The sequence below is a fragment of the Venturia canescens genome, chromosome 7 (assembly GCF_019457755.1).
Source record: "Venturia canescens isolate UGA chromosome 7, ASM1945775v1, whole genome shotgun sequence".
NCBI lineage: Eukaryota > Metazoa > Arthropoda > Insecta > Hymenoptera > Ichneumonidae > Venturia > Venturia canescens.
Window position 1 is genome coordinate 1466575 of NC_057427.1, and position 24211 is coordinate 1490785.

The following is a 24211-nucleotide window of genomic DNA, read 5'->3' on the forward strand; positions in this document are numbered from 1 at the left end:
GAAACTTGCTCCATGAAACTCAAAGTTGTAAGGACCGATAAATAATCGTTACATCATTTCCGGATCATTGAAGAAAGGATGACGACAGGAAGCCCTGCTGGATGAATGTAGAAAAGCATGCAACTTTATTCGCTCGCGTGACGAACAACAGTTCACCGGCCTCCGCGGGTCATTCTTTCTCGACATTCTTGACAGTCCTCGTCCATGTACTTCGGCTCGGTTACACGCATTCAATTTCCTTACTACGACTCCATGACGCGGCCCCGGGGTAAGATGTCATCGACTTCGCTCTTCATTCGTTTCCCCCGCTACTGCACTGGAGCGAGAAAAGGTTCGCAGCTGGTGAGAATTTTCTTATGGAACGGCGACGAGCACTTCGTCGCACCGGCGTTCAAGTTCGCGCATTTGCCAATGGAAAATGCTGGCGAATCGTAGCATCGTTCCAAAATTTTCCGTCTCGCGCATGCACCGAAGGGTTTTCGGTGATAACGAAATATCGCCACGCTGCGGAGACGGTCATCGTGCCGTGCGAGTCGCCGATTCCAACAGTTTTTTCCCAATTGTCGACTTGTTGAAAGAGAACTCATATTCGCGTCGACCAACCGCAGAACCGTGACTTACTCAATCATTATCGCATGCTCCAGTTGGAACGAAAGGCTGCGCTCATAAAAGCGAAAAGTGAGCTGGGTCAAGCCCGCATCTCGTTACGGTCGCGTCCGCAATGGTGACATAAACTTTTTAATAAATAACGTTGGATTTAATGGTACTGCGCTCTCGTTACGAACGGAAATCTTGACACTCTCGTTCCGATTGTAAAACGCTTTCGCACGAACGATGTTGCCGGTCACAGAGACTCTGGCTCGTTGCAAAAGGTGGATTGTGAATTTTCTTCAAATCCCGAAGGATCCAGTTACGAGTTGGTGAATCGACATTGAGAATTAATCGGGCGCGAAGAGTCGAAACTTTGAAAAGCAGATCTAAGCTCAGCGAATAAAATCGTTTCCGAGGAATTCGAATGCGTTTTATAACGAGAGGGAAACCCGTTCCAGGTCGATCTTCGTCGAGGGATGACAACGCGCTGATTGGAATAAGTGCAATTCCGCAGTGGTCGGTAAACTTTCGCAGAACTCGCAAGAGTGTTTTATATTATTTTATCGACATCATACGTTCAGTTTTTTACGATGATTTTTTTGAAACGCCGATGAAAGTATCGAACGCCGGAGGAGATTGTAGATAGCTCGTGAGTCGCGAAAAAGGTATTGGTAATGCGAACGCGAGAGTTGGCTGACCATGCTCGAGTGGGCGCCAATCCGGGTGGGCAGTGACGTGGTTTTGCCCACGCCTGAATCATAAAAGTAAAAGTCTCAAAGGCCGTCGCGCCGAGTTGATTCGCGCGCGGCCATGTACGTGTATGTGCGAGATAACGCGAAACCAAGTTGCGACTTGTCGAAAGTTCTCGCGCCAGCGTGGAGTTGGCTCTGGCCAGAATTCGTGTATTTTCTCCGCTAAATATGATTTTCCTGCTCGCAACGCTCGGTGACTTTTTCTCTCGTATTCCAATAGCGAGCCGAACAGGAGGCGCGAACAGAACGCGAGCGCTGTCAGCGATAAAAGTGCATCGCGAATGGTGCGGCGGAGCGCAAGAAAGGAAGATGGAGCATCTGTCATCGGAGCATTCGAACGAATAAACTTGTTCTCCGGTCCCAGGTGGCTTTCAATTACCCTTCGAAGCCCGCGCGCCGTATCCGCTCTCGAACCGCACCGCTAATAGCAGACAGCGGCGTCCTTCGTTCGACCTTGCGGATGTATAATAAGCACGCGTGTACTCTTATTATACGGTGCGCTTCGAATACTGTTGCGCTCTCGCTCCATGCACGTGGGAGCAGGCCCAAAAGCAAGAATCGTCTCTTACGGCGTAATAATAAATGAAACGTTTTCTCGAGACGACGGGGGGCTTCGAATCAACGGCGTCGACGGAATGCACCGCTCGGCATAAAATCCTGACAATTTGTGTCCGAGTCTCTTGATAGTTGGAGGCAAATTCGCTGAGACTCGTTCAAACGGTCCATTCGAATGAGCTGAAGATAAAACAGAGAAAACGCAGGTTCGAAAAATCTCGGTTCGCCGAGAGTCTTCCGTGTCAGGCGTTTGATTCACTCGTGACGCCGTGCCTGCCTCCATTATCGTTTCCATCGTTCCTTTTTTCCCCACATCCGCGGTAAGATCTGATAGCACGAGACAAGAGTAGTTCACTGGAAAGTCGTAGACTCGTACGTGTTTCCACCGTTTTCGAAAATTTCCCAGAATTTCTGACGGTCGCGCCATCTTATTCGAAACACCCTGCGACGAACGTCGGTGTTTTACCATCTCGACTGTAGCGCGATGCCGCGGCGGCCGTTGCTATCGCGGGATTCGAAGGACGGAGACGCACGAGGCCCCAGCTCAAACCGCGCATTTTCACGCTTTTCCGAATGACCACTCGCGTCTTATTCGGCCTGGGGAATGTCGAGGCTTTCGTGAAAGAAAGCGTCGAGGAAGAACCGAGAACTTCGGAGAAACATCTTGTGGCAAAAGCATCGAAGGGGGCAATGAACGAACGATGGATGCTCCAGCCAGCACGGAAGGAGCTGGTCGGTGCTCATTCAGCCGCGAAAAATCGAAACGGAAGAGCCTCGCTTCTTCTCTTCCTCTCTTTTTCACGAAAACAAAAGTTCCGCCAAATTTCTTTCCAATTATTGATCCTGCTACGAAGATGATGCTGGCAATGATCGGATTAGCTGCACAACTCTCATTCACTGGGGACAAAATTTTGTTGAAAGATTATAAATTTTCTTGCCTGAATCAAATAAAATAGACGGATACGCCGGACACGATATTATGGATGGATTCAAAATCATTTGTTGAGGTGTTAAATCAATGTTTGTTTCAATTTGCAAAATATTGGACTACAAATAACGGATACGTATCTAAATAAGATACACCGATTATTACGAAAATCTTAACAAGTATGGAGTGAACGAATGAGTCTATTTTTCTGCGAAGACACACTGAAAACGGAATTTCGTTGATCCAACTTTGGTTGCATCTTGAGAAAATGGGGCTCAATAAAGCATTTTGTTGCTATAACTATCGATATTTGGTTGATTTCTCAGGATATTTAATCAGCTGATTAAGATTTTGTACCGCACCAAATATTCCGATTTATATTATTCGTGCTCTTGAAACAACAAAACGGTTGTTCCTGACGAAATGATGTAAAAAAAGCCTCCAATATAATTCCAGTAATTCTCCAATTTCGTTCCCTGCCGAATTTTTAATTCGTAGTTTTTCAAGCTGCATCGGCACACTTCGTGAAATAAAAAATTGGGGAATTACAAATGTTTTTTTCCTTCATTTCGTTGAACCGCGACGTTGGAAGCTTCAGCGTCGTCCTGACGAAAGCACATATTGTTACGTGAACAGTGATTTTTCTTAAAAAGCAAAGAAATAAGTTAAGCCATTCGCATTCTCAGAGACAAACAGAATATTTTCTTATTTTATAAAGCTTCATAAAAAACATACAAACCTTTTGTCTGAACAAGAGAACGAAACTGTTAAAAAGTTCAGTACATTTGGACAAATGACTTATTTTTCTTTGCTAATTATTCAGCAGAACATAAAAATTCAAACCGCATTTAGTTCAATGAAATATTTCATCGTAAAGTAATATGCAATAATGAATTCGTTCATTTTACGATAAAATATAATGTTACAACGCAAAGGAAACTTTGACGAAACATCTTGCAATAATTTTGGCTGTCGATTTTTCATATTCCTATAAACGATGCATTTTGCACGGAGAAAAATATTTTTGTTACGACAGCGTGAGCGTGAGTATGTTGTATGCTACCGTAAAAAAGTATTTGCTGCCCGAAGAATCTTCATGATTTTATACTGGACAGCGATGCACTGCAGTTTTATTCGAAAGCTGAGCACAAAGATTGATCGAAGTACTGAAATTTGGTGGCGCGATGATTGAATATTTTGTCGGTAATCCGGTCGTGCGTCGAAGCGAGCTTCTAATTGTGAAGAGGTAGCTCCTTACGGTTGGTCGAATCGCGGCAATCGGTGATCGCGCCACCGCACCGAGAATCGTAGGTGTGCAATGTGCATACGTTGCGCTCGCTCGTGTTCATTGGTCGCGGCAGGTGGTTTCGCTCATGCGGCCATTAACGCGCATAGAGATGGTGCGCACCCTGAAAGACCGTTCTAAAGGATGTTGTACCCACCGGATAATGTCTTCCTAGTAATATAAGTAAGCACCGGTTACAATATCCTGGCTTATTTCTATCGGCGAGCGGGCGCTCGCACCGAGTTCCTCGTACACGTATAAGGGCTTGGGCGAAACCTTTGCTCGAGCAATCCCAATCCTCCGCAATTACATCATAAAATCGGAGAAGCCGCGGGCGGGCAAATTACACGCTTATATATTTCCTCGATCTTTCGCGACAAAGGCTTATTTTCTGTTCGTTTATCGAGCAAGTTATTCCAGTCACGACTATCTCTAAATTTGTGCATTATTTTTATGCTTCCCTCATGAATGATTTTTAAGACGGCTATCGACGTGTTTATGCCATTTTTCTCAAGAGTTCAGTGCGTTTCGGCTAATCCCTATTGTGTTAAGGTAGTTCATCCACGAAACGATATTCTTATAGCCTTCTGTCTTTTTATTAGCACTTTTTATTCTCGATCGATTTACCCTTTGTGTATTCTCTAACGCGATTTTTGACATAAAAAACTATAGTATTTTAGCCGGGGACGAATGAAAATTTCGGATTCGGACAGTGTTGGATCCCCGATTAATTAATGGCTTGTAATTTTATTCGCCAAAAGATAAATTGAAAAAATTTGTTTACAATTTCGAATTAATAACTCTGCTGACATTAATTTAAAGTGATGGTATCTTTAACTAGGGAGTAATAATCGATCCAGTTTAGACACCCATAAAATACGATCCCTCGGGCATGCTCTGCCTTAATGGGACTCTGGAATATCGAATGTGCAAATTTACATATCGAATATATAGGAGCCCGGAGCGTTCAGGCGTCACGTTTGAATAAAGCCAATGCGCGCAAACATTTTTCTTCTTCGTCCGCGAACCCCGTCGAGCTCAAAGTTGTAGCTTAACCGTAGCCCGTGATCATACAATCGTAATCGATTCCCCTGTGGTCGACCCGAAGGCTAAAATATCGTAATGCCTCTCGTTGATTCGACGATATCATTGTCGAATCCACGCCGGCGAATGATCGTCGAGAATCTTTTGGCGTTCGGTATTCCTTTTCCGTTACGGATTTTGAACGTTGAACGTTGATTTTTTCTTAACATTTGAGAAGTCGAGCGGGTGTCCGCGAAGTGTGCACCGGGGCCTTGAATCACATCCGCGTTCTATCGGGCTATCCAGAGGAAATAAATAAATGGCAATGCAGCATGGCTCGCGTGAGCGAGCGTCGTGAGAAGAAGAGGATTCTTGGGAGTTGCGACGAGAGTGTGTGGTCACCCCGACATCCTCCGGAGCGACGACGCTGTATTTACCCACGCACAAACAACGCACGGGCACGCATGGACGTGCACCGACGGCTAAACGAAGGTTTTTAAGGACCGAGTTGCAGGCTACTATTTTCTATTAATGCTTGACTTTCTCCTCTTTAGTTTCCTTTTGAAGCTACTTCTGCGAGGTGCGTCGTCGTCCTTTCTCGTCTTTCTCATCACCGTCATGTTAGCCGCACGAAGATTCAGAGTCAATCGGACGTGCTCCGTATAATCTACGGCGATTATCTCGTTGCGCTTTTTTTCAGCTCTCGTCCTCGTCGTCGTCGTCGACTCGTGTATTATTATTCCTCACATTCGTATGCAACTCTGCCCTCTCAAATATTTTGCTTCCTTCGAACCCCCATTCGTCTCTCCAGAGCTCCTCCGAAGTTACTCGATGCTGAGGAAACAAATTACAATATACGTAGCAGGCGATACACGAGCGAGAATTATGGTGAATTATGTTTCCTATGCATGGCGAGCAAGCGAGCGAGAGAACAAGACCGTTATACACCTCCATCCGTTATATTTTCATGCTGTAACTACGTACTAATCTCATAGGAGCAGCTCCTCCACAGGTACGTACATTACTCCCACTCGGTCATCTCTTTATTTCTTTATTTCAAACTCCTTCTCTCGCTCTCCATTAAACTCGCAAGTTTCCGGGTAACATGGTGCAACACGGTGCGTAGCACGAGGCTCACCGAGGCTTGTACAAGCTCCGCGTCCTCGGGATGCGAGCACCTCTTAACCGTGCGATCAATGGCGCTGGAGTTGCAACGTTCGAGTCCACCGAAATGATCTAAAAAACGTTCCAACAATTCCTCTAATTCTCCAATTTCGTTTCGAATTCGCAATTCGTAGTTTCTCAACCTACGCGCTGATGCGTCGTGAAATAAAAAAGTGCCGAATTACAAATGTTTTTTGAGGTTCGTTTCGTTGGACTTGAGCGACGCGTACGATATCCAAAGCCAAAATAGAAGAATTTTATACACACGAGTTGATGGACTGCACGCGGTGCTTACTGCAACGAGCAAGTTATTACCGACCTTGAGTGTTTTTCAAATTAAATTTACAGTTACTGTGGATACATGTGGCTCCACTGTTTTATTAGCATCAACATCCGAATGTGAATAATCGAGAGAAACGGAGAAAATGTTTCAACAGTGATTCCCTGCCAGTGCGTTCTTCTCGTGAGTACAACGAAGGGCAGAGTTCCGATTAGCTTGTATATTGAGAACCCTCGCGAGCCCCGAGAAAGAGTCAAAATAAAGGACGAATAAACGAGGATCGTGTGGAACCCGAGCTCGCGGATCGGGACAGTTCATCGTAGGCAAACGTCGAGAGGCACCTTCGTACCGATTGACCTTTGCACCACGCGAGAGCTCAGCGCACGGAACCTTGGCATTGGCTTCTCCGCCGTATTCTTCACTCGCTGCATACGTGTGCCGAAGTGTTGGTGCGTCTATAGTTAGCGCGATGCTTCGCGGAATGGTTTTCAGGACTAGGGAGCCCGTGCTTGGCTCGATCCGCGCGCACCGGCTCGGGAGAGGATACCCCATAACTCTCTCCCACCCTGCCTCCCAAGACCGGTATCCCCATCCCCGTTGAATCTATAGATCGGCCCTTCCACCCGTTTATATTCTCGTCTCTCGCTCCTCCGCTTTTCTCCAGCAATGGAGCATCCTCCTGCTGCGCCTCCTCCTCTCGGAGCGCTCGTCGAATCCGAGCCTTCCCCCTTTGCCTCCTCGCCCACCGCGAGGACTCTTTGTTCGTGTGCTGTCTGAGAGGCACGCCAGCGCACACGGCTTGCAATCCGCTCCGCGAGATAGGGACAATGCTGGCGCCCAAGAATAACCTCCTCCTGTCTCGTGCAAGAGCAGACGGCCGAGAAGGTACTTCTTCTCTCTTCCTCGCCCGGCACCCCACCTTCAGGCCCCGACCAAGTTCCTCGTACTGAAATCCTTCGAATTACACGGTTAAACGATCCCTCGAGAATTTCAGGGACCGATTCGTTCAACCGAATTCGCATGACTTTAAAAAAGTTTATTTTTCGACGAATCTCTCCACTTTTCGCGCAATAAAAACCTCGTCGTTATTCCATTTGCTCATTGATATTCCTCTGACTTTTTAGACTGCGTAATATTGCGATGACGTAGCTGAGGTACTTTTGCTTTGGTTATACTTATTTGTATAATTGAGCAGAACGAGCAGTGGGAATATGGACATCGAAGCCTCGGTGGACCAAGCGATTCTTCGCTCGGACCATCAATTGGACTAAAAATCGTTTTGGTTCGTTTGAGTAAATAATAGCCTCAAAACCAGCATAAGATTGAGCCAGCGTACGTACCCGTTTCGCCATTTACGAAGCAAAACCTTCGCACTATTACCTCAGAAAGGACGGAACGTTTATTAGTTTTTTGCATCCAGCGATTCCGTCCAAGGGCATCATAAATGTAAATAACGAGCGCGTATGTTAGGTACATACAATAGCTATAAATATGCCATACGAGGCTCTGCCTCCGGGGGAACAAAATCGTTCGATAGGAAAAGAAAAAAGAGGCACAATTTTATCGAGCGTGCTCTGCACGGCGATTCAACTTTTACGCCTTATTTTTCATCATCAAACCCGTTTGCTCGCGCACCTTCGGTGTGTAATGGCGATCTGGAGTCACTAAATTCAAGCCTCGCCCAAATGAAACTCGATAAAAGAAATGTAGCACAGCAAATAAGGCTGCGTCGTTCGTGGGACTCCGCAAGGAGCGAGTCTGCGGAGCATCGCACTTCTAAACTCGATAGCAAGGTCGCATTCTCGGCGGAACCGAGACCTTGAGACCGGATTCAGCAGCCTTGGGGTTACTGCGTTTAGTTTTTTCGTCCCCGTCGGAAAATTTATTATCCCTCCCGCCGTAGCATCGCCATCTCGAGAGCTTCATCCACGATTTAGTCACCGCCTGTTCTACGGGCTTGCGTTATTACGCGGGACGCATCAATATTCGTTTATTCTAAATTTAGATTGTCCGATAACTCATCGGCCCTGGGATAATAATTCTCTGCGTCGGATTAGATCGAATCGCAAGTCGTATTTAATCCTTCCCACGTACTCGAAGAGACGATCGTCATCGCAAGGATCACTCGATCGTTTCGCATCTGTGGGATTATGAAAATCGTCGACGAAGGACGTTTCTTTCTTTCCACTCGGGATATCGCCTTTAGAAATCTTATTTCCTTGATCCCCTTACATTTCGAAGTAGCGTAGGATCGTTGCTGCGCTCAATATTTCAAATCACGCGTACGCCTATAATATCGGAATAAGAGAACCGCTCCCGCGCGGTACTCGCTAAGTTTCGATTGTTCTGATCATTAAGATCGAATGTCTCATCAGCATCGAGCGGAGCCCGAACGTTGCTGGGTCCACTTGAATTTGCATACTCGGTCGAGCTCGACAGCCAATTTCCAGGCTCCGTATACGCGTTTCTTTTTCCACCACTCTTCCTTTTTTCCTTCACGCTTCGGAATGAAATCGCACGATCGACGAACTTGGGCATCGGGAGGCTCGGCGTATGCGTGGCTCCCGGACCCTGCCAAATCTACAGTCCATCCGGTCGTCCTTATTTGGTCAGATCGTATGATTCGCCCACTCGCGTTTCAAACCGTCCCGCGTCAGTTGTATCAAGGCAGCTTCTCGTACCGCGAAGAGAAAAAAAACATTCTCGATCCGCGATCATTGTTTGACTGGTCGCTTCGACAAATTCAACATTCAGCTTCGTTCCTCGTTTATAGATCTCTCCAACTGCAATAACAGCTTAAAAGTTTGCCGTTCGATGCTCAAATAGCTCGATACACGGAGAGAATTGAACGGCAATATTTAACGTGAAATTCGCTGTCAAAAATATTTATTCCAGTAACGAACTGTAAAATTTTCAACATTTTGCCGAATTTTCAGCTCTATATTAGTGCAGATAGTCAAATTTACGGTACGCATACTAAAATTTGCAAAACCTTTTAGTCAATTTTACGGTGCATCACGGTTAAATGTCTTTGCCCTAACGTTAGGTATCGATCACTCGTTTCCGAATTTCGTAGCACACTGAAACGGTCATTTACACACTTCGACGAAGGGCTAACCAACATTCGTATACGGAATCTTGGACAGTGCAGCGCCGTAAAATTCACCGTGACGTCAAAATTGACTAAATACTCCGCTAAAAGTGGTTACTGTAAAAAATGAATATTATTTTTTTAATAGGAAAATTCAATTTATTTCCCATAATAATATCAATGAATTGGAGCTCGTCGCCGAACTATCGTTACTGGACGGTAATATTTCAAATTTAATTCCCTCCCTGTACGTAATTCTGCTTTCATGCTACACCTACGAACGAATCCCCCCCACCCTCTCGTTACTCGGAGGATTGTATATAATCCATCGTAATAACTCGACGCGAATAATATCGTCTTTGACTTATGTCATCCTCTTCGTATAGAATGCTAATTGTCCGGTTCGTCAGGTTTTCTTCTCGATAAATTCGATGAACGAGTTATATTCCGCTATTTCTATACGGCTATACGGGTTCTCGCGACGGTGCATCGAAAGACTTGGATCGGCGCCGCGACGTGCGAGTCGATCCGGAGCTGGTGCGACGCAAGCCGTCCGTCCGGTGAGGATCCGAATGACGTTTCGTTCGTTCTCGCTTATGTGCAAGTTCTCGTTGCGCGAATCTTTCGCACAGGATAATCGCCTAAAGCGTATTGTCGCCAAGTTCCGCGGGGCTCTCACCGAATCGTTATTTCATGCACTAAATAGTAATCCAGGTTTGTACAACGCGCTGGGCTTTTGCGTCATTCGTCGCATTCCGATTGCATTGACATTCCGAAGCTGGGGATGCGTTGAAGAAAAAAACATAATGCGTCGTTCGCTTTCGTAACGGTTAGCGATGTGTACCGCGACGCGATTCAGGAGAGAAAAAAACAGAAAGAAAGGAGAACAAAACTGGGAAGGTGGACGCGGGTCGTTTCACGAAGGTGCATCGTAAACATTATTGAGTCGGTGGACACCCACGCTCTGGAGTTTCTGTTGTACGAGATTCGTCATATTCCCACGGCGATTGATCCCATGATTTCGTGCAAAATTCCAATGCCCACAAACGCAACCGTTTTTTAACGGTTCATTCTTTGTTTTTCGTAAACTAGGAAAATGTCCAAATACTTTTCTTCAGCAGCGTACACTCGCGTTTGCCAGTTTTTTCTCCGCCCGGTTCTTCAGACCGCCCAACTAGCGTGTGCACGTGCCCGCTCGAAAAAAAGGACTTTACGATGCTGCCGCAAATCGGGCACAACGGGCTGCATTTACCTCGCAATTCCAGGATATGGGAGCTCCCATAAATAATCTTAGGTAACGGTATACTCCCGTAATCTCATTTTTGTAGAGCGCTTTTCTCGTCGTCTTACATCATAAAAATAAGAAGGCCCTGCCGCAACATATCGCGGAGTCGCGTGTACTGATGCCTGTTGCGCGCGGCGTTATTGACGGAGAGCCGTGACGTTCAACACGAAGCGTGCATACCGCGGGAGGGTATGAGCTTCTCAGCAAAAGCTGACAAAAAAGTAGCGCGGAAATAAGACGAACGTTATCGCGTCATAAATCCTTGCGATATAAAAAACGTACAAAAAAACGTAAAAATCGTGAAAATCATCGCATTGGGAGACGCGTGGTCGTAAAATCTTTTGGAATACTTGGAATATTTTCGAGTCACCGGGGAGCGGTACAAATCGTCCGAGTGTACGAGTAACCGATCGCAGAGCGCGATGGTTGAGCAGCTTCCGTCACGAGTCAATTAGATTATCGTCGAAGGGTAATCTTGATAAGTCCATGGTGCTCGTAGCAGCAGGGGGCTTTTATTTCTGTTTTCCTTCTTCCGTTTCTCGCGTATCTTCCGCGTTGAGGGAAGAGATCGAGTAAGGAGAGCAAGGTCAGTGACGATCGTCGAACTATGTTGATCGTTCGAAGGGGGGGTTCGCGATCGCTATAAGGACCCCATTTAGGTTGAATAGCGCTCGAAGAGAGGGGTGCTGGAGAGACGCGAGGGAGGCAGCGTCGAAAAAATGCACTTATCACGAGGAAGAAGTTCAGAGCGAAATGTCCAGCGTCCTTCTTCGTTGCATCGTCGTCCTCGCGCGCGATCTCTCGCGCGAGCAACGCGACGAGAGCAGGGAGAGAAGAGGATGAAGCTGAAAAGTATATCTTGATCTCTTTCCCTCCGTCCGCCGTTGGCGGACGAAGAGTGAGACGCTTCTGACCGCATTGGCCGGTTGCCTTTGCCGTTGGTGTTGCCAGCACATGCTCGTGGCTCCGCGCCGGAGCCTCAACTGACCGGGCGTCGAACCCGAGAAATGCGCGGCTCTGCCATGGCCAACCCATAGGAGATGTATCGTAATAAGTATACAAAGTGCCCTCCGGGGCTCGACAACAACGTGCTCGCTGCAGAACCACCGAGAAACCCCGTCCGAAGGAGGCAAAGGCGGATGGCCTCTCCGTTGCAGGGCTTTTCTGCACCGCGTGTCTCTTCAACGAGAAGGAAGGATAGCCAACTCTGCTGGCAGTCAGCTGTACGCTCGAGCTGTTCACGCTCCATTTGCATATTCTGCTTGCTCGTGCCTTGTCTTCTTTCTGTGTACCAGGATATGCGCAGCCTCCGCGTAACCGAAGGAGATCTCCGTCTCCGAAGGGCTTCGATCTCCAGCGTGTCTCGTTGCCGGAAATTCCATCAGATTTATCCCCCGCTTCCTCCCTCTCGGTGGCTCGCTTCCCACCGCGTTCGCAGGCGTCCCTTGTACCGCGGGAGCTTTTAAAAAATGCTCCGAAACGCGCTCTTTCAATCTTCGAAATCTCAAAGAACCGTGAAATCATACGTTTACGAAAACAGTCGAGTTCGCATCTTTGTGCCTGCGCCTGAGAAGAGAGAGCGAAACGTTGTTTCACCGAGTGCTCGCTCGGCCGGAACCCCCGTGTGCGTCTCGGAAATTGCCCCTTAAAATATGCGATTTTTCAAGTACGCGTAACACACCGCTCCCTACGCAGGTACGAGAAAATACCCAAACGCGTGACTCTTCCAACTCGGAATGCTGATGTTAAAAACACTTCGGAGGGACTAAAAGTGCTGACAAACTGTTCGACCCCACACCGAGAGTTTTTCAAGCTTCGAAAGCACGCTCCACAGACAAATTTCCCGCTCGAGCGACTCGGCTATCGTCCGTTCGATCTCGCAACGATGACTCGATAAGCGACAATATTCAAGCCCATAACCCTGTAAACTTGGAAGCTCGATATTGAGAATACACGATCGCAAATATAGCCGTCGAACGCTACGTCGCACCGGCAGCGTTTTCAGCCTCCGAATAACTGATTGAATCTCCGCGAGAAATCCGCGCAGTCGCTGCGTCACGCTGCTTCATTTATTATTTTACGATTCGCATTCGTCCACTTGAAAAGTGCGATTCAACCGCGCGCCCGTTTATCGCGATACACAAACGCTTTCGATACGCGTATCTCCGCAGTTACGCCAGGCTCGGGTCCAGGCTACACATGTAAGCGCACGATCTCCCGGACAAGCACCGACCGTACAATGATTTAGGAATAGCAGCGGCGATAAGTGTAACGCGCGAGCGAGTACACGCCGGAGGGATGCAGCATCCGAGCCTGCGGAGGACCGAGCCAAGAGCCACAGCGCGACCGCACACAATCGCCGAATGATCTAGGTGTCCATACTACCTCGAGATTCACCGCAAGGTAGCTCGAGAGAGACCTCACCTAGCGCGCATTCGTAGCGAATAACATCGCGGTGAAGGCGTTTCTTCAATCATTTCCGACGGTGTATCCTACCGCGGCGCACCGCGAAGAATTTCGAACAGGGGAGAGTGGGGCGATTTCGGACGCGGGGTAAATATGGACACCGCAATATCTTTGTGTTCTGAAACCCTCGCGTTCACGCACTGGGGCCGATGCGACAGTCCTATCGATGCGTAATAAACTCGTATTTTATGGGACGTGAATTTATGTATTTTCGGCGAGGTAGGACCGATTGTAAAATTTCGTACATTTTTATGTAATTTTTGCCTGTGAAATGAAGTGATGAAAGTACGGGATAAACGGTTTCGTATCGTAAACGCAGTTCAAACTGACTTTACCCAGCGTTCTTTAAGTATTTATTGACTCGTGGAATTTCGCAGTTTGGGCTTATTCCGAACGACTTTACCCGATTTCAATTGATTTTTTTCAAGTTCCGGATATCTCGTAAATGTGAAAAAAAAAACACCAACTTTTGATATTGATTTGGAGTGATTTATCTTCAATTATAGAGGAAGTAAAAATCCGATTTAGACACCGACAAAACACGATCGTACCGGGCGTGATCTACCTTAATCAATTTCCCTTAGGCGGTCGGAGTTATACTCCAATTTTTCCTAGAGATTTTCGATGCGAAGCCCTTCGTAACTTTTCCTGGCTATGACGCTTTTCTCGCAGGTACGACGAGTGGGACTACGAAGATTGCTTCGGCATCTCGACGCTCGTTTAATACGCCGCGAATAATCGTGTTCCAAGAGATTCGTGGCACCCACGCGGAGATTCCATGCTTGAGATTCAATGCCGTGTTGTGTGGGTTAGAGAAGTGAGGAAAACTTTGGTTAGATTCGTCGCGAGAAGGGAACGCGATAGAATTGAACGGAAAACGGGTGATGCGATACCGTTAGGCAAAGTTGCTAGTCGCACAGTAAAACCGTAAAGCCGTGAGGACACACACGGACATGTGAGCGCACCCACTCCGGGACGATCTCGCGGCTATTAAGATTTGCCATTTGTCCCGCCGCCATCGGTTCTCTAATCTTTCACCCGCACGCTCCGTCGCTGCCTCTCCGCGGAAATATGACGTTGAACGATTGCCGATGTGCGGTGTACGGGCCGCCTGGACGTGCGTACGTTTCTACGGAGATGCTGTAATGATCGATGCGCCAACGATGAGCCAAAACATGAAAGCTTCATGGCTCTTCGTCGCTCTTCCCTCGACTCCGCTCGATTCCAAGATCGAGCCTCATCTCCAACCTTAACTGTTCTCTCAACTTTTTTACTGTCGCTCGCGATCCTCGGCCACTTTGTTATATTTGTTTTACGTAGGTTTCGGAGATCCTTGATTCGCGTACGATCTCCGGCCCACGCTCTGCCGATCAGAATTCATCGCACAGCCATGCACGAAGGTGTTGGCTTCAGAAACTTAGCTCAATATAAAATATCGTATTTTATAGGAGTCACGATTGTGCAATGGGATTTTTATTCCTTTCGTCATCAACTCTCTCGCGGTTAAACTCTCGAATGTTGGAGTAATGCGCGAAAATTTAATATTCATCAATTTTTATTACCGCCGTACGGAGCTGTCAGGAGTACCATGCACGAATGGTAACGCGCTATGCATCCGCTCGTCTCGACCTTGACTCTAGAGAATCCGCGGAGGGTGATTAAATGCTCGCATCGTGCATGGCTCGACGGTAGTCGTATTGCTGCGCGTCATCAATTATGCAACCTGACATTGAATCGATCGAAGACCGAGACGACATTACGCTAATACACGTGATCCAACTATGCATGAGCTGCTTCTGACGACCGAGGCCGGGCCGCTGCTGCGAGGCGATGCTTCAATATACAAACTGATACGAGTGGCGCACTCGATTTTTTCTAATTCTTCTTCATCGAGACCGAATAATTGTTGGTTTTTCAAGTAAATATTTACTTGGGAGGTCAATTAAAAATTACACGGAGTTTGAATGGGTAGTCGACTGACACGCGTATCAAATTTTAACAAGTTCTTCTTAATGTTTATTTAAATAAACGTGTTTAAATGTGAGGAAAAATACACAGGGTTGTATAGGGACTATGCGTAAAAAATCGTTTATCTTTCCATATAACGAATGAACGCTTCTTACGAATATAAAAAACGTGCACAGTAACAATGAAGTATGAATAATGGAGGTCTGGGAAAAAATTCGAGACGATTGTCTTATTAGTAATAAAGATATGTTGCGTTAAAGATTGAAAGAAATTGGTAATGAGCACTCGTGTAACCTCACATTTGCTTATTTCAGCATTTCGTTTCTTCTTGGCTTGGCCAATTCCTGTCGTAGCCTTCTGTTTTTTTATTAACACTCCTTTCTTGATCCATTTCCCTTTGTGTCTTCCCTTTGCTAGAGCGATTTATGACATAAAAAACTACAGTATTTTAGCCAGGGACGTACAAAATTTCGAGTTCAGTCAATGATGAATCTCCGTTTAATAAATGGCTTGTAATTTTGATCGCCAAAAAATGAGTTGGAATAATTTATTTACAATTTTGAATTAATAACTCCGATATTAATTTAGAGTGATAATATCTTCAATTAGGAAGTAAAAATCGATCCAATTTAGACACCCATAAAATACGACCCTACGGGCACGATCTACCTTAGCGAATACACTGAAAAATCCAATATTGATTCTCCGTACCCCGAATGCAAGTTGCTCGGAGAACCGATTTTCGAGATACCGATCGAAAGGTCGAGTATTCCATATCGTGATGAAATTTCGCATTGTCGGTATGTGGGCCTTAGACCTTGATGGATATTTTACGTATTGCATAAAATATTGAAGATGTTGCAATGCATCTCTAGCAGTGGCTTCTTACCAGTCGTAATCCCTACAAATGGATGTATTCACCATTCGATATTTTAAGCTCAGGAGCAAACTGCATGGTTATCGGAGCCAGACGAATGCGATTGTTCTCCATTGATACGCCGAATCGCTGTGCATGTATTCGGGCATCATCGATAAATGTACCGAAGCAGCAATTATTCCAATATCGAACTTAATAAACGATCATCGTAATGAAGTATCATTGATTCCCCGCTTCTTGCCTTACAATATTCTAAAACATCCCTCCGCACATTGGTTCGTCTGCGAGAAAGATCGCTGATGAGCAACACAAGGGACTGGATAGTCCTTGAAAAATTTCGAGCACGCTTATAGAATGTTGTTCATCATCGGAATTCGAGTTAATTTTCTTGTCGCCATTGGATCGTTTTGCACCTCGCGTTCCCTTGCCTTTTGGATTCCTCGGGAGAAAATCTATGGAAGCGCATCATTCAATCTCGGTCGAACTTCACTGTTGCGGAACCACTCGAGCAGCGGCCACGTATACATATATAAATGCGCACATAAGCGCGCATAACAGGTTGGCAGTGAAGAAGAAAGACGATTGAAGAGAGATAGAAGGAAGACGCGGGGATGGAGAAAAGTAAGGCGTCAGCGAAAATAAGGATGGCGAGCGGGCTGCGGGAAGAGAAAGAGAGAGAGAGAGAGAGAAGAAAGAGCGGGGCAAACTCTTCGGACGCCAAAGTACCATCGATGTAGCCAACGACCTTCAACGAGTCCCGTCCGACCTCAGCAAGGATACCGACAATCTTCGGTGCATCGGCCTGCGGCTCTCCGCGTCCGCGTTCTCCATCCTCTCATCCCACCCGATCCACCCACCACCTACGATAGAACCGCAGTTCTATTCTCTAGCTTCGTGTACGCGGGGATGGTTTACGCCCAGCAAATAACTCGCTTTATCGATTCTCCTAGTCCCTTCCGCTTATTCGCGCTAGTTCATTTGGGCAGCTCTTACGATGCAAGCATAAACGGTGTCGCTGAGCTACAAAAAAAGCCTCAAATATTGATTATAATTTAATGAATCACTCAGCGCCTTCGTACGCACGAAGAAAAACGTGTTTCCAAGCGATCGCTCATTTCCGCGGGGAGAAATATGAAACTTTTCCATGCTCGCGAATAATAATGTTATAAACGACGCGCTCGATCAACGAGCGAGCTTATAATGAAAAACTGGCGACTCCTGTTGCGAGCGACGTCGAGCCCTGTTTCCAGTGATGTAGCTCGTAATTATGGGTTACTCGAGTTTTGTCACGCGCTTTTAATGGGCAGAGCTATAAGTACGATTAAAAATGAATAAATAACTTAAATTGTATGACGCTTGATTGAAATATCACGAACATAAGCGAGGAGTTATTTTATGCGAAAATGTCAGCTCTCAAACGAATTTTATAATTGCTCGTTATTGCACGTTTTTTCATTCTCATCTTATGGAGTATTGAGAAAAATAAAGAAACCAATGGGCTTCGGACATATTTGCACTCTCGACGAGATTTCGTTGACTATAATACGACGCTGAAGTTTGCAACAACGAAATGAAGGAAAAAAAACATTTGTAATTCACTAATTTTCTATTCCACGAGGTGCAGCTTGGAAAACTACGAATTGCAAATTCGGCAGGGAACGAAATCGGAAAATTACTGGAATTATTGGCGGTTTTTTTAAAGATAATTTCGTTGAACCCCAACGTTGCAAAACTTCAGCGACATTTGACTAATCAACATGCATTCGTCATCCCGTCTGCCTTTTTTTTATTCGTTGCTTTTTCCCACTATGCGTGCCTTTTTATAAAGGGAACCAATGATGCATCACGCTGAAGATTATCTCGTAATAGCCCTCGCTATTACAGCTGAACGAATGCATTCCTACAGTCTTCTCGTTACGCACAACAAAAACCACTTTCACTTGGAATCCTCTCTCTCTCTCTCTCTCTCCACCGTCCCAACACTTCAAAATCTTCTCCGCAATTCCCCACTTTTTGTCGATACTTCTTTCAATGAATTGAAATCGAATTACTTTATATTATTCTCTCGAATCGCAGCATCCAGAGATACATTCATTTTTTTTTGCACTTTTCGATTTATTCGAGAATGTACACATTGAAAGGAAAATTCTGAGAAGAAAAAATGGTTTTGACTCCGAATTTTCGGAATTTCTTCCGAAAATTCCATTTTTTTTGGATCATTTTAGACCTGAGGTGCTTGCGAGACCGGTAGGATTTCAGCAGCAACATTCTCAGACACGAATGATCTGGTTCGTATTTCGGCCACGTTTCGAATGGTTGCAACAGTATTCGGCGAACTTTTCGTAGCTTCTCCCATGTTCGAGGCCCGCTCTGCGTGTTGGCAGAACGAGTTGGTCCGGCCATAGTATTCCGACCGCTGTACACGAGGACGTTTTCATAACTCTTTCATCAGCAAATGTCCCAGAGCGAATTTCGCTCGAAAAAGACAATTTTTGATGGAAACTGGGCACCTGAATTCGATCAAGTGGTTTTGCAAAGTCAAGATTCGTATTTGCGAAAAAAAAAACCACCCGAAGAATCGTACGGGGTGCGGTGTCAGAGGCTCGGAGATGGAATGCGGGAACGAAATACGAGCCGAAGCCACACAGAGCTCAGGGATGAGAAAAAAATGTCTCGGACTCTCGTCGGCCGGAGAGAAAGATTCAACTGGGAGAAAAAGAAATGTCTCCCGTCCGCTGGCAAACAAGCCACGTTCCTTAGGAACCCCCCCAACCTCCTTTCTTGGGAGACCTTGCGATAAAATGCTTCGGCCAACCGTATGGCAACTGGTCAGCGATGTCTTTTTTGGTCCATCTTATTTTTCTTTCTTTGCTCCATGCTGGTCGGAGCGCAAGGACACGAGACGAGCTGAAACCAGACTCTTGGAACATGCTCGTTCGACAATTCTGTTGAGAAAGATTTATCAATTCGTTGGATGATATTTTTCACAGCAACTGAGCAACAATAATAAATATTGTTCGAAAATAACGATTGGGTCGTCCAAAGACTGATGAAATTTTGATTTTTTGTTCCAGGATGACGGGGGTATCGAATACTTCAACACGATTGTCGTCCAGCCCCATTTGAAGCTCGTGACGAATCAAGGTAGAGGTTTCCACGTCAGGTGCCGCTATCAGACTCGAGACAAAGTCGTAACGAACGATCAGACACGAGTAGCTATGCTGCAATCTTTGCCACTTCAGGTACAGCATTTATTTCTTCTTTTTATTCTCATGCTTTTATGAAATAAGAATTCTAACGAGTCGAGGTATTTTGTTGAAAGGCGACGGCACCGATGCCGGGGTGTACGATGAAAATATTCAGCGGTGATCCAACGAGACACCACGTTGCCGAGAACGTCAAAATTGGCGATCCCTTGAGTCTCGTTATCAGTATCGACAAACAAGAAATGTTTGGACTCATGATTTCGGACTGCATCGTAAGGGACGGCCTCGGTTGGGGCGAACAACGTCTCATCAATGACGAGGGGTTAGCTAAACAATGAAAATCGTACCCCTTGAACGAACGACGCTGAAGTTTGCTACGTTCGAGTCCAACGAATTGAAGGAAAAAAGCATTTGTAATTCTCCAATATTTATTTTACAAAGTATCGGTGCAACTTGAAAAACTACGAATTCGGCAGGAAACGAAATTGGAGAATTGCTCGAATTATTGGAGAGTTTTTAATACCATTTCGTTGGCAACGCTGCAAACTTCAACGTCATTCGAACGATCAATGATTTATTCGCAAGCAGCATTGAAACATTTTTGTTGTTGCGTGTTAACAATCAGTTGTCCAGTCGATGGAGAAATAATGGGTCAGTTCGACTACAGCGAAGACAACACAAGGGCCCAAGTTAACTTCCAGGCTCACAAGTTTCCGTACACAGCGAGCGTCTACTATCAGTGTAACGTCAGACTTTGCGTGAAACACGGTGGAGGATGTGCCAACACGGTAAACATTATTTTCCCTCATAAATACAATGAATGGTCTTTTCTCTTGAGATTTCGCATTTATTCTCATTCAGCAGTAACGTAGCTTTCTACTCTCATTTTGTAACTCGACGATAAACCACCGAACTCTTCGGCGCAGCCCCGGGTCCGAAGCGTCGCTCTTTTCGCCAACGTATTTATTCGAGCCAGCTCCCCTCAAACCGATCAATGAATTTCTCCCTTCCCGAATCGGGACTGTCTCTCATTCGCATCCACTTTTTAGCCCCCATTGTGCAACGAAGTTGCGAGACGTCGAAGAGAGGCGACTGGTCGTGCCCTTGCGGAGAAGGAAGGAACGACCTTGGACGGTGAAACCCCAGCGACGATTGAAGTCTACAGCGGACTTTACGTCAACGAAGCCTCCGACCTGGCCGGCAAATCCGACTTTTCTGACGATGTCTTCAGAGAAAGGGTAACAACCTTCGATAATCCTCTTTTTCCAATAACTTTTCCTCGATGGACGAGTTTTGCCGAAACGTTTTTTTTTTTTTTTTTTTTTTTAATACAACCGTTCACGGAATGCACGAATTTTTCGAATTCGAGGCGAAAGGACCACTCCGAGGAGCCGTGGAAAACGAGCTGATGCGTGACGCAATATATTTATTTTCTCCGCGGCGTTGCGAGCCAGAATGATGGATCTTATCGCTATGTGCAGCTAGAAAGTAACCGTCCCACTTGTATGACTCGCGCGCGGTTAATTCTCATTTTCAGAGCGCACGAAATGAAATTCCTTCGCGTTGAATTATTCGAACGATGCGGTGAATCTATTTTTTGATGCTCCTCGTTTAATCGGGAACTGCGAAAACTTTTTTTTATTTATAAATCTCATCGAGATTCATTCACGGTTTGGTTCAACGTTTGGTTTTTTCAATTTCAGACTATTGACGATGCCGATAGTATTTGCATATCGCAGAGAAGCTTCGCCATAGGAATAGCGATCGCCGGTTTGATACTGATGCTCGCAGTCGTTGCCGCAATTTTGGTTCTACTCGCAAAGAGACGACACAAGAGCATCTCAACGACAGGATCATCGATTTACAGCGGTCCATACACGAATACTGCCTACAGTCACAGTAGTTAAGGAAAAACGTTGCGAAAGCAGGACAAAGAGCTTGTTCGATGCGAATTCGATCGAACGACAACGTTACTCATTATCTTTCTCTACCTCTCGAAGATCGTAGATAGTATCGAAGAAACACGTGGTGACAAAAGAGTTCTACCGATCGTGGAAGTCATGAAAAAATTCCCCGAGGAAGACTAAAAATCTTCTAGTCTTTTTTCTCGAGGTTTCTTTTTCTTTTAAAACTTCATTATTTTTGCTCAACTGCCGGTAGTTAGTGACCTACGATCGAGTGAGACTCGCGATCTACGCTAGCGAACAAGAGATTTTCATGAGAGGAAGGAAAAAAAGCTAAACGCTCGAGCTCTGAATCTCGCCGAGAGATCGCGAGAAGGCTTTTAACCCCCGTAGTTACTTTTTTTCACGGCTCTTCCAAATTGTCTTTTTCCGAGGATAGACGAGGACGATTCCGAACGAACGTCTGGTTACTTCGGAATATTCAGTTGGGAGCGCGGAAAGCTTGATTCAAATTTAAGTAAACGAAGAGTCAATTTTTTCACACCGTGTGTCAGTTAAAAAATTATAGCCAATTTTTACCGAGGCTTTCGCGTAACACGACATGAATTTTACTTTTTAAAACACCCCTCAAAAATTACAACCTCCTTGCAGGGACGATACGACCCCCGAAACGTAAATTCTCATACAACTCCTTATAGGAACGTTCAGAGAAACGATTTCACTATGAAAAATTGTTTTTCAATCAATATTTTTATACTCTTGCCGCAAGTAGGCGAACACTTTACAGAAAACTCTTTTAAAAAAAGCAACGAAACATGATGCAACGTCCCGTCGTACACCAAGACAATATTCGCCATTCCCCGAATCGTCCTTAAAAACCAACCATTTATGAAGACTTTTTCTCTTTCTCTGAATTGAGTTATTAATCAAGCGTCAACGTTTATAATACCCGCTCAGATCCACGTTCGGATCCCGAGCAATCAATAGTATATATATACATGTATGTACTGTATACTAGTCCGGTATACGCTGTCCTAATTTATAACACCTATACCTGTCGTGGACTTTCAGCCGCGCGTCAAAGTATCGCGCGTTTTCCAAACGTGCACGCAATCTTAGACCCCGTATAACAAGCAAAACAAACAAACAAACAAACCGAAACAAGCGAACCCTTCATAAACTTGTAAACTCATGTAGTCTTTAGGTCTCGAGTCAACGACTCTTTATCGTCAATCAAACTTTTTATTTACAAATCTAAAAACGAAAGGAAAAATCTGTCCTCCGCGTGTCCTTGGTTTTTCCGAATATGTTTATAGACGATACCAGTGCTGGCAGGAATCTGGTAATATGAGCGATTTTATGAGCGAGAAGAAGAAGTGTGAAACGTCGGAAATTTCGAGGAATTTTAAATGTTAGCCTGCAACGAAAATTTGAAATTGACGAAATTTCACGAGAACACGGATCGACGGGAGGACATTTTATTGAAATCAAATAATATTCTCGTGTTTGCTATTGTTATTAATTTATATTACGAAGAATCTGCTATTGTTCGAACGTACTCGAAAAAAAATAATCGGATAACGGTTCGAAAGGTTGTTTCATCTCTATTAGTTTGACGTTACGAATGAGTAGGGAAATATTGAAAAGGTTACACATGATTGGTGCTACCCAGATTCTGTTACTCTTGATGATGCGATAATCCGTAATTTCCAACGGAATTATTGACCATTGAAATATATCATATTTTCTAAATTCGGGTGGATAAAGTCATCGGAGAAGAGAGAACGAGAAAGAGTTTTATCATCGAGAGTACAGACGTCCCAACAGTCTTGAATAGCATCGCGAACAATTAGTTTGTTAAGGTGGAAACGAAGAACATACTGATAACGAAAAAAATGGGATACTGGAAAAACTGTAAAATGACGACTTATGCGACACGAGATCTGTTAATTTGGGGTTCTCGCGACTTGGTGGTGGGTTTATTATCGAGAAGGCTACGAGATAAATGATTTTGTTTTTAATGCAAACACAGAAGAAGAGGCGAGAGAAACAACCGTAACTGGTATAATTTATAAAATCAAATAAATTAATAACGTTAATGTAGAGAGCGCTGATTCCAAGTGGTCGTTCGAAGCGAAACGCTTCTGCCGAACGACGACACTCTCTAAAAAGGAAGCAAAAACGTTGAGTCGTGTAACGGCCTTGGACAAGGTTCGCATCATCTTTTCTTCCAAGTCTTGAAAGAAAATATGAAGACAGCCTTAGATTTCGTAGAACATTTTTTATGAAAGATGGGGTGTCGTCGTTTGTTTGGTAAACGCCAACAAAATGTTTGAATGAATATGTCATTTCAACCGACTTTTCACGGCGTGTTGGCACTGGTTCACAGTGACATTGGGGATCACTAACCGATTACCTATACTTTTTTCTACAATGTTTTATGATCCTACTGTACTATGATCCCGCAACGATGCTCTGGACCCTTGTCAGCTCCATCCAATACGAAACTGTATATATATGATAATGAATTATTAATAAAACAAAAAAACGAATATGACAGCAGAAATTGTCACCATTTCGATTTTGTATGACCCGCTTCGTCTTTTTTTTCCTGTTAATAGGACGTGTCGACTGCTGAAAATCAAAGGGAACGTCAGCAATCACCGTTCGAGCTTTGTTCGCGCAGCTTTCATAAATTTATGAACTCTGTGACAACCATTATATTTCTTCTGACCCTAAAACTATTGGTCTGCTAGAATATAATGTATTCGCACTTTGCACTAGTACCCAAGGGGGCAAGCGATATGGAAATTTAGGTTTCCTCGATTTTTTTCTG

The 24211-nt window shown here is 45.1% G+C and overlaps 1 protein-coding gene across 1 annotated transcript in view; it reads left to right on the forward strand.

The window, feature by feature from the left end:
• pio (piopio) overlaps positions 1-23941 on the forward strand; it is a 58416-nt gene extending 34475 nt beyond the window's left edge. The window contains exons 5-9 of the mRNA XM_043425197.1: positions 19340-19507; positions 19588-19793; positions 20097-20259; positions 20521-20709; positions 21175-23941. Of these exons, the coding sequence (XP_043281132.1) occupies positions 19340-19507; positions 19588-19793; positions 20097-20259; positions 20521-20709; positions 21175-21378 (930 nt within the window). The 3' untranslated portion in view covers positions 21379-23941. The remainder of the gene's footprint in view (positions 1-19339; positions 19508-19587; positions 19794-20096; positions 20260-20520; positions 20710-21174) is intronic.
• Positions 23942-24211: the final 270 nt, after the last annotated feature.